Source organism: Xenopus tropicalis, chromosome 7 (assembly GCF_000004195.4).
Source record: "Xenopus tropicalis strain Nigerian chromosome 7, UCB_Xtro_10.0, whole genome shotgun sequence".
Taxonomy (NCBI): domain Eukaryota; kingdom Metazoa; phylum Chordata; class Amphibia; order Anura; family Pipidae; genus Xenopus; species Xenopus tropicalis.
The window spans coordinates 27,820,842-27,832,065 of record NC_030683.2 but is presented as its reverse complement, the minus strand read 5'-3'; the positions used below and the strand labels follow the sequence as shown (position 1 = coordinate 27,832,065).

The 11,224-nt window shown below is 40.4% G+C and overlaps 1 protein-coding gene across 1 annotated transcript; it reads right to left on the bottom strand.

The window, feature by feature from the left end:
- Positions 1-1,194: 1,194 nt before the first annotated feature.
- On the bottom strand, positions 1,195-7,949 carry LOC101734217 (protein kinase C delta type). The gene is made up of 9 exons (XM_004916470.1): positions 7,763-7,949; positions 6,628-6,734; positions 6,357-6,521; positions 5,730-5,821; positions 5,473-5,535; positions 5,222-5,360; positions 4,356-4,538; positions 3,979-4,107; positions 1,195-1,500 (listed from the first exon to the last, which is right to left on the bottom strand). The coding sequence occupies exons 1-9, from the start codon at positions 7,947-7,949 to the stop codon at positions 1,195-1,197; spliced, it is 1,371 nt and encodes a 456-aa protein (XP_004916527.1).
- Positions 7,950-11,224: the final 3,275 nt, after the last annotated feature.

Genomic DNA, 11,224 nt, shown 5'->3' with positions numbered 1-11,224 from the left:
CTTTTGCTAAAAATACTCAAGTGACTGGTTTTGAGTCACCTCTCCTTGTGCTTCACACACACACAGCGCTTCTCATTGGATAGAATTAAAAGCGATGAATGGCAAATTTTCACCAATCTCCAGTGCAGGGCAATGGATCATGGGGGTTCTGCCAAACAAACACTTAATAGCCCCATGGAAGGGTAACGAAAGACCTGGAATGGCTCCCTTTTCATATCAGTGGCAATCACTTAAAGCCATGAAAGTGCACGTGAGTAAGACTGCCGCATTTCTGACTGACAGTCATCTGACCAGAGAGTCTAACCAATCAGTGTCACTGAAATCAGCAGGGAGTGATTCTGGACATTTTGCTAAGTATTAAATGCAAAATTTAAATGTCAAAACTCCCAGAACTGAACTAAACCATTGCACATGTAGTTTTGAAAACCATTTAGGCACAGGGAGCGATTGCTTCTCTTAGGGGCACATTTACTAACCCACGAACGGGTCGAAATGAGTCCGATTGCGTTTTTTTCGTAAAGATCGGTATTTTGCGATTTTTTCGTATTTTTGCGATTTTTTCGGCGTCTTTACGAATTTTTCGTTACCAATACGATTTTTGCGTAAAAACGCGAGTTTTTCGTAGCCATTACAAAAGTTGCGTAAAATCTTGCGATTTTTCGTAGCGTTAAAACTTGCGCAAAAAGTTGCGCTTTTTTCGTAGCGTTAAAACTTACGCGAAACTTCGCACCTTTTAAGTTTTAACGCTACGAAAAAGGCGCAACTTTTCGCCTAAGTTTTAACGCTACGGAAAAATCGCAAGATTTTACGCAACTTTCGTAAAGGCTACAAAAAACTCGCGTTTTTACGCAAAAATCGTATTGGTAACGAAAAATTCGTAAAGACGCCGAAAAAATCGCAAAAATACGAAAAAATCGCAAAATGTTCGTTTTCAAGTCAGAACTTTTCCAATTCGGGTCGGATTCGTGGGTTAGTAAATCAGCCCCTTTGGGTTGCCTCCTCACCCCCCTTTGATACCAGCCACATACTGAATCCACAACATGCAGGGCAAATTAGCAATTAATTTAGTGGCATGCTGCAGACTGAACTGATTTATGTGCAGCCATGCATCATGTATTTAGATTAATTGTTAATTAGCCATGAAGGATGTTGATTCGATATGTGGTCAATATTAAAAGGGGTGAGGTGGCAACCTTAGCTTGTGTCTTTTATCTCCTTCAGTACGACTCTTTGGGCAGCTTTGATGGATTTTTCCATGTCCTGGAGATCCGATTCCATCAGAAGTTCATGAAGGTCTTGTTGTTGAGTAAATGATGGGAATAAATTGATGGAATCCAAGGGGCTCGGACTGCATATCAAGGGATCTGCCATCTTACCAGGCTTGTTAGGCCCTGCGTCATCTGGTCTCATGGGTTTCCCATGTGTTGAGCTCTGTTGGGAAGACGTAGGATGTTTCTTCTTATTGTCCTTGCCCATACTGTTCGCTTTTATGGTCTCTAGCTATACAAAAGGTTAGTTTAACAGAGCTTGGAGACGGGAGCTGTGCACTTGTATGTCTGATCAGCACACCATTTGGCTAATAATTGACTGGTTTTACTGCATTGTTCATAAATTGGTCCATCATATATCCATATATGGAGCCCATTCTGTATCACACGACACTAGTGCTAGATCTCTATTTTTTTTTAATTAAGTGAAGTTTTGGTGACTCACTTTATATACTTTTGCTTATTCATATTTGTGTTGTATGTCTAACACTTTTATATTTGCTGATTGTCAATTGCATGTCTTCCCACTTCTGCTAATAAATACAAATTTCAAGACAATGTTAGAATTCTTATTGATACCATTCACCTGACTGACACAGTATTCTTTAATGAAGATAGATTTAACCTCTCATTGTAAAGGAGTATAGCCTTCATCTTGTTTCCTTTGTTACTGCATTTTTGTTTCACTGAATAATTTTTTCACATTATTAGTATCTCTCTTTCAACTTATCAGATCTCCCAGTATACTGGAAGGGATATTAATATAGACTGTTATTTTTCATATTGATTTACAGCTATTTTATGTGCCAGACACTTCCCAATAAGCCCACATGGGACATTTAAATGGGAGTCAGTGTCCCCAGCAGCCCTAAAATCTGTTGCTTTGTGAGGCTACAATTGTATCATTATTTTTATTATTCACCTTTCTATTCGGGTTCCCTCCTGTCCATGTTCCAGTCTCTCATTCAAACCACTGCTTGATTAGGGTAAAGTGGACCCTAGCAACCAGACCTGAAATCCAAGACCAGAGGGGTGCTGAAGAACAAGCTTAAACCATTCCAAAACCATACAAAATTCAGACCAATTGCAAATTTAAAGGTAAAGTATTCCTTTTAATGAAAATTGTAACAATAAAACAAGGCTTCACTCACAATCACACCATTGGTTGAATTAGCACATGCTTCTACATGTGAGCAGTAACGCCACGTCAAGGCTTCAACCCTGTTACCGGCATTCACTCACCTTTCCCTCCGGGTGTAACGCCTCAGAGGAGAGCCAATGTCAATAATTTGCCATTGGCTCCCCTCATAACACAAAACATGACAAACGTAACAAACAAGGACAACACGAGGCTTTAACTGCACGTGTCTATGAGTCCCACCCTTTGCTCATTTAACTTTAACTTTAACCTTAACTGATTTAACTAAATTTGCAGGCTAAGGTAAAAAAAACCCTATCTGAAGCGGGTGCCAATTTGCCTCAGATAGGGAAAAAAACCCTTGTCCTGGAAAAACTACAGAACTTTAGAACTATATATATATAACTAACAAGGTATGGGTTCTATAGACATGATGTGCAGGAAGGCAAAGCAGGCTGGGATCTTACTATCTGCTCGCCTTCTTGTTACACCCTTAGCTCACATTCTCTCACACATTCTCTCTTAGAAAGTAATACCTACCTGGAACTTACCTTGCTCGATGTACCAGATAAGTGACTGCCTCTCATAAATCCAGGCCTGATGTTACCCGGCAGTCTTATACTCTAGGAGATGGAATCCCAGGTGAAGGTGGAGCTGATGGTTGGAATTGCAAGAGATAACCTGGCCTTTGTGCAGCAGGTGATGATGCCGAAGCCCACAGATGTGCCGACTGCCTGCTGATGTTATTGCCCTGTGCTAGATGGAATAGCATGGTGTTATTAAGGCTGGCTTACATCCATGCCTATATACTTACTCCAGCCAGGTGGAATTTAAAAATGAAAAGCCGGGCATGATGGATTTGTCCCTTGATGTAACTTCATTCTCCGGGGTTTCTAGGAATGACAGTGACCTTCCATTATAAGGCTGGAATAGCTTTTCTGCTGGCTGCATGAAAGGGAAAAATTTATTTTTAGTCAACCTTATGAAAAAAGTATCTGTTATAAGTAATTGAATAATTGCTGTATTTGCTTTAAGAGGTCCAAATGATGGGTTTTAATTGTGTAAAAAGTTTTTGTTTCAGTTTGCCATGTGTTTCACATAACAGTCAGGGGCGCTGCTGTCATTAGGGGAGTTAAGATCATCACCTCAGCCAGCAGCTCTCCTGAAGTTACCAGGGGCGGCAAAATGCTTCTCCTGGTAACTTAAAAAGCCAAATTCCTATTTTAAAGTGGCTCTTCATGTCTCTGCAGCATCCCTATAGGCCACTTAAAGTGGCATTAGTGGTCAGAATGCCCCGATCACTATTCCTTAAAGATTACAATGGAATCATACAACATTTAAAGATGGAAATGCCATATTGGTTACCTTTGCAGAGACATCTTTCTTATGTGAGTAGGTTTTCCATGGGTTTTTGTCATGGCTGTGTGCGTATGGGGACTTGTGCTTTTAATGCTTAAATACAAGTTCCACACACTAAACCCGCTGCTTTCTGATCCATCTATTTCACTAGTCAGTGCTATTCACCCAGGGCTATAATGATTTGCGATTTGTATTCCCCAACCATCTACTTACTGCTCTTGGCTGGAAAGGGGGTTCTGCTCCTTTCTCTTCCAGCACCACCCAATCAATGGATTGATAGAACGGGTGGCACCTGATGTTTCCTTTCAGTCCAAGGCGTCGTTTAGGCTTCTTTTTTAGGAGCTAAAGAATCAATGAACAAAAACAAAACAAGAACACTAAGTAAAAAATGGATCTTTTCTAATAATAAGAAAAGGGAGAATACATTTTCATATTGAGCAAAAGTAAATTTTCTTTAAGAACATAAATAAGATACATTCTCATAAACATGTCAGATTCAGAGATCTTAAATTTAGTTTTAGCCCAGTCAATGAGAAATATATTTATGAATGTTACAATACTTCTATGCCACTGTTGCTACCCACTTTTACCAGAAGATGTCTCAGATCGTCATGCAGCCAACTAAATATCTCAGGCTTATTTGACTTGATGGATCTAATGACCTCCTCCCTGCTGCTGTCGTCAAAGGGCAACATGCCGGTGGCCATTTTGTAGATGATGATACCAAATGACCACCAGTCTACTGCTGCATTATAGTCTTGTTGACCTAGAATCTTGAAAAGAAGGGAAAAAGTTAAAAATTCTAAGTATGTCTATTGGGATAATATTGGCAACAAAGTTCAATGGATTCAACTGGCTATTGGGTGTATGGAGTACAGTGAGTAAAAATGGCAATAACAATAAAAAAAACACAAATACAAGAGTATTGTAGAAATGATACCTATATTGGCTAACAATAAAAATACATTGCAAGCTTTCAGAGCTCTAAGGCCCCTTCTTCAGGCAAAATACAAATGAGAACTGGAATGGTACAACATTTATACTGTTATATCAGAGAATATATATAGGTACAGGTATGGGACCAATTATCCAGAATGCTCGGGACCTGGGGTATTCCGGATAAGGGGTCTTTCCGTAATTTGGATCTCCTACCTTAAGCCTACTAACAAAAAGCAGGGCGGGTTTAAAATGCAGAGAACCATTGAGTCCTATGGAAGGCTTTTAATATTTGAATTTTTAGAGTTTTATTGGAAAAAAAAAACTACGTTAAGCATTTTTGATAAAAAAAAACAAAATTTGAAACTTTTGTATGATCAACGTACAAATTATTGTGATTATTGATAAAAACATCATTGATTGAATGTATTGATCGAGTTTATGTGAGTTTCTAAAAACAAACAAAAAATCAGATTTTTAGTAAATCTGCCCCTAAATGTGCTTTATTTCCATTTCTTACCTCAGGGGCCATGTAGTTAAGGGTCCCGACCCAGCCAGTGGTGGCGTCTCCTGGGAAGATGTTCTGTTTGGCCAGGCCAAAGTCCGAGATTCTGATGTGCCCTTTGTGGTCGAAGAGAACATTCCCGGGTTTCAGGTCTCTGTAATATAGAGATTAATTGAGTTACAGAAGACAAGGGCTGCTGATTTGCAGAGCAACCTGTGTGAGACCCCCACTCTAAAATGTTACAAAATGAAGAAATCTATACTGACCGATGGATGATCCCCTTGCCATGTAGAAATTGCAGGCCGCAGATCATCTCAGCTGAATGGAACCTGTTAAACAGAGAAATAAATAATGAAAGTCAATGAAGATAATCCTAAAATACCTTTTTTGAAAGTGAAGAAGTAATTTGAATATACTTCCTACTGTCAAAATATTTTATTTTATTCTTCTTATAGGTGCTATTGGAATTAAGCAATTTCTCAGTGATATTGTACTGGTACAATTTACCCCATGTGCCACTTACTGAATTCTTTTGATGTTCAACCTGTGGTGTTGTTTCAGCTCATCATGAAGGCTGCCCCCACTGAGGAACTCCATTACATAGAAGGCGTGCCACTGGTTAAAAAGACAAATGGAAAGAGTCAAGGGGAGGAAGAAATGGCACAACACTTACACAGCATAGGGTAGTACCCACTCCTGTATATACTGCACAAAAAGAATAAAATTATGTAATAGGAATATATGGAATCAGCTCATTAATATTGTGGGCAGCTGATAGGTACCCTGCATGTTGTTATTAATCTGTGCAGGCAGAATGCAGTACTGAATATATAAATCCTGCATGAACATGTATGGGGAGTGCAAGGCAAGCAGGCCTTATATAATGTGTATAATGGCATTAGGAAGGGTTTTGATACTGTCCTCTCTAATCTCTATGGGGTTAAATATTTTGTGATGACTATAATATATATATCATAGGAAACATTTTACATTAGATGTATGAGTTTTGATGGGCGAATCTGTCCTGTTTTGCCAAAAAATTTGCATAACTGCATAGGGCTGGTGCCCAACGGGAGATCCTTGTACTCTGGCAGGCCAATCTGGCTCTGCATCTATAGGACTAAATGGAAATATTGAGCCAATGTGGTACCTTAGTTTGAAAAGCGGCATAGCCTTGGCAAAGAAATTGGCACTCTCTCGAGATCTTCAGCACTTGTGCCTCAGTGAGAACCTTGCTGTAATTGGTCCCACCAGTTTTTCTCAGGAATTTAACAGCCACATATGGCTTCCTATCTCGCAGAGTAGCCAACATAACCTGGGAAAGACAAGAAAAGGGTCAAAATATATTATTGCCTTAATACATATTATGCATTTTTAGAGCATTTTTGGTTCCCTAGTTACAGTGGGAACCAATCTCTCACCTTGCCAAAACTTCCTTCTCCCAGCTCAGAATAGAAATTGTAGCTGGTCACACTCAGTGGGTTCAGCCTCGGAGATGGAGCTTGCACGCTCACTGGTCCGGCTCCTCCTATTGGAGGAAAGAGATTTTATTTACAGATCATGGAATAATAATAGTTAATATAGGCCTAGTAGAGTTCTTTAGACACAGGTACATTTTTGTTGCACTATATCTGCCCCATGTTTTCCTTACCATATATATCTCTTTTTAATAGAAATCCTAACTAAACTTTACTTTGCAGGTGTAACAGTATCTGGCAGTGTTGGTCTGGGCCCACCAAAGAACCTCACATACAGGGACCATTCTAAGACTCATGGGATATATTATTCAACTATTCATTTAAACCAGTAAAAAAAAGCACCCAAGCAGTATGTTAATGGAAACTGGCTATCACCAGTTGGGTAAGTACATACCACTTTTGTATGCTATTTGGGTCTAACGGTAAAATCCTAGTGTCTTTCTGAACCAAACCCAAACCCTTAATATGACGTGACTTTTGACCACTGGTCAACTGAAGGTGATACAATTTACGGTTCAGGGTTGGTCCTGGATTCAGACAAACCTTTTTTGATGGATTGGATATTTGACTAAATCCTAAATGTTGGTATTTGGTCTGATATATTAATATATGGGGCAATGTAATAAAATGCGCAACATTTGGTATAGGTCTAGTCACATATAGCAGCCAATCAACCAGAAGCATTTACTGGTAACCTATTTCAAGACAACCTCTTATTAGTCAGCACACCTGGGCAAACTTAGTGCCTTTCATTACATTGGGGGAGTTGATGTTAAGTTTTACCATGAAAGTTCCCCACAGCAACCAAACAGACCGTTGCTTTTCATTTCTAAGCTGAAGTACACTGTTTACGCCTGCTAATTGGGTGCTTTTGGCATCTGCCCTTGTGCAATCAAGCACCTACGTTAGCAAGTGAAACTACTGTAACAGTTATTTGCTGCTTTGTATGTAAATGTGTATGTTCGTTGTTTTTCACCCATTAATTGTACAACACTGCTGAAGTTGGTGCTTTACAAATACCTGTTATTAATAAATAATAAATACGATTAATAATAGTAATAAAATATGTTATTTTTACCTTCATTACTCTCCTTCCTTCTCCATTTTTCCTTCCTACAGCACTCATCAGGCTGCTGCTCCTCAGAACTCCTCTCTCTCTTCTTCTTTAACTTCTCTTCTCCATCCTCTTCATGTTCTTTTCTTCTTTTCTTGTCCTTCGACGGCCCGGGGTCCAAATCTCCAAATTCCGAACGAATCCTCTTCATTTTCTCTTGCGTGGATCTCTCTTCTCTTTTCTGCTTCTTCCCTCTCTGAAGTCTCCTCACCAACTGTCACTTTCCAACGGTTGAGGTCTCTTGCTCTGTGGCTGGTGCAACCTTATGACATCATGAACGGCTCAGGCTGCTAGATACCATTGTAGCACAGAGCCAAGTGCATATCCCAACCTGGGCACAGGCTGCTAGATACCATTGTAGCGCAAAGCCAAGTACATATCCCAACCTGGGCACAGGCTGTTAGATACCATTGTAGCACAGAGTCAAGTACATTTCCCAACCTGGGCTCAGGCTGTTAGATACCATTGTAGCACAGAGTCAAGTACATTTCCCAACCTGGGCACAGGCTGTTAGATACCAGTGCAGCATAGACCCAGGTACATATTTCAACCTGGGCACAGGCTGTTAGATACAATTTCAGCCCAGAGCAACAGCCCAGAAAATTCCAGAGATTTTCACCACCAAAGTAGCACTGTAATCCATAAAGAAGGCCTCAAGCCAATGTCCTGGCAAAACATACTTATACATCAAACGACATGTCAGTTTCTCTGCCACAATAAATCATAACCAGAAAAATGATATTGCAATGTTTATTATAGGGATACAACTATCTTGCCCCCCAAACCATTAAGGTTGCCTTATAGTTTGACAATTATTAACCTAGTGGGAGACATGTAACCTTTCAGTATTTTCAGGAGTCACTTGAACACTTGACCAAGATGTAAAAGTCATGGGCATGGCCATAAACCTGGCAGATATCTTTCCTGGGAGGTAGAAGTCTAGCTATAGGTTGAGAACTGGTTGGGTTACCTGTCCAAGTTGAACCACTTCAACTATTCTTCCCACAGGATCAGGTAGCTAGGAAGAAGCACTGATTGACCAACAACCTCATACAAGTGCTGACTAGGGCCACTGGCAAACCACATTCACTTTGATAGTTTAAAAAACCAGTGTGGATGCTTGAACCTGTTTTTTTTTGCACATGCTTTGCAGTGCTACGACATGGCTGGCTTGATTGCTGTAAATCACTTTGAATTCCATTTATCCTAAGAGTTGCTGTAGAATTAGCCACTTCAGCATCTATGTTGAAGGTCTCAGCTAAAAAAAGTTTATCTCACTCAGGCCTGGACTGGCAATCTGTAGGTTCTGGCAAATGACAGAGGGGTTGCTGTAAGATGCCATAGCTTGTCACTATTTATTGGGCTGGTGGGGGGGCTGTTTGTGCCTCTGTGTGACCTGATTTCCCTTTAGCAGCAGTAAAAGAAAAAGAGAATGCTGTCTCAGCCTGGGCATGTCTTTCAATCTACTATAAAACGTCATTGAGTGTCAGACCGATAAACCGTGGGCCCACTAGAAAACCTGATATCAAGTGCCCATTAACCATTAGGTAGCACTAAAAGATTTCTTTCTGGTATACCCTTGTTTGAGAAAGTCACTGTTTAACAGTTTTTGAAACAATTTCCTAGATGCTAATTAAATAAATATTTTACTTTAAATTCTTTAAATATTTTTTACATAGATATCACAGCACCCATTGTGGCAGTGTCCAAAAAGACACATCGAGAACTAATGGCAGCAGTGTTCCCCTATGTGTTTGTTGCATTAGTCTCCATTTGCAATACAAACTGTGTGAGAGCACAGAGCACTACACTGAATACACACAGACAGACTGCAGATGATCACCCAGACAGACAGGCAGGCCAAAGCTCTATAGATTATACGGTTATTTGGGGGTAACCTATTATCACTTGCTCTCCCATATTCACCGTGCAAATTCTTTACTCTATCTGCTCTGTGCTTCAGAAAGGAGTAGGGCCCACTCAGAGCAACTGGGAAAATCCCAGAATTGCAGGATAGTCCAACAATGTTTGGACCTAATTTTGTGAAATGTTCAACTTAGACACTGGAAAACAATAGTAACTGTATTTAGTTAAAGGTCTATATGAAGGGTTTTCAGTAATAACAGGTTTATAATAATTTCTAGTTTCTAATTTTGTGAAATTAGTGCAGCAGTTGGAGCTGATCTTGAAGCCCACAGATATGCCCACTGTCTGCTGATGTATTATACCTGTACTACATGGAGCAGAATGTTATCATTGGCTGGATTATATGTGTGCCTATATACTTACTCCAGCCAGGTGGAATTTAAAAAAGAAAAGCCGTGAATTATGTTTCTATCCGTTGATGTAGCTTCACTCTGGGCCCCAAAAAATGACAGGGTCTCCATTATGTGGCTGAAATCACTTTATTGGTGGCTATAATTTTATTCAAAGACGATACAAAATATTTATTACATGCAAAACAATAAGTTACTGTATTTACTTAAAGATCTACATGAAGGATTTTCAGTAAAAACAGGTTTATAATCATTTCTAGTTTCCATTCACAAATCATGTACTTACTGATCCTGGCTGAAAAGGGGGCTCTGTGCATCTTTCAGCACCACCCAATCAATGCGTTCATAGAATGGGTGGCACCTGATGTCCCCTCGCAGTCCAAGGCGCTGTTTAGGCTTCTTTTTATGGAGCTAAAAGATCAGAGGACAGATATTTGAAAACAACATATTGAAATGCTACAAAAACCTTTACAGAAAAACAGGTACTTTATAATGACAATAAGCAAAATCTTTCTTTTTTTAATGAAAGTAACTGGGAGAATGTATTTGCAGCTCAAGTCCTATATATTGTGCTTATATTAAGCAAAGTGTATATTTGTGTATCCTGCCCTTCAGGGCCGCCATTAGGGGCCCCTCACAGCAAAATTTACTGGGCCCCCCTCCTCCCATGCCCTGCCCCCCAATGGCCACTCCCCCAGTGACCCCTGCCTTCAGTACAAAGGACACACAGACATTGGTAGCAGAGCTTACGTTTTGCATTGGTGCCAGCCCAGGGCCCCCTAAACCATTGCTGGTCCTCCCCCAGTGTCTATGGCCCACTCCGCACTGCTTCCTGCTTCCCCACTCCCCCTACGTCCTCCAGCCCCCCCAGCATCCTCCAGCTCCCCCAGCATCCTCCAGTTCCACTCCCCAGCATCCTTCCATCCTCCAGCTTGCTCCAGCTTCCTCCCCAGCATCCTAGCAATGGTAATTTATTTGTAAATGTTACAATACTCCTATATCACTCTTGCTACCCACCTTCTCTAGAAGATGTTTTAGATCTTCGCCCAGCCATTTATGTATCTCGGGTTGTTGGTATTTTGGTCGCATGAATAAGCTCCTCTCTGTCACTGTGGTCTAAGGGCAATTTGCCAGTGGCCATTTTGCAGAT

What these genes read in the sequence shown, in the direction of transcription:
- LOC101734217 (XM_004916470.1), bottom strand. Translation starts at nt 7,949, where the DNA reads ATGAAGAGGATTCGTTCGGAATTTGGAGATTTGGACCCCGGGCCGTCG. An exon ending in TTGAACATCAAAAGAATTCA is followed by an intron (nt 5,536 to 5,729) that starts GTAAGTGGCACA and finishes TCTGTTTAACAG; the next exon opens with GTTCCATTCAGCTGAGATGA. An exon ending in GGCAAGGGGATCATCCATCG is followed by an intron (nt 5,361 to 5,472) that starts GTCAGTATAGAT and finishes TCTATATTACAG; the next exon opens with AGACCTGAAACCCGGGAATG.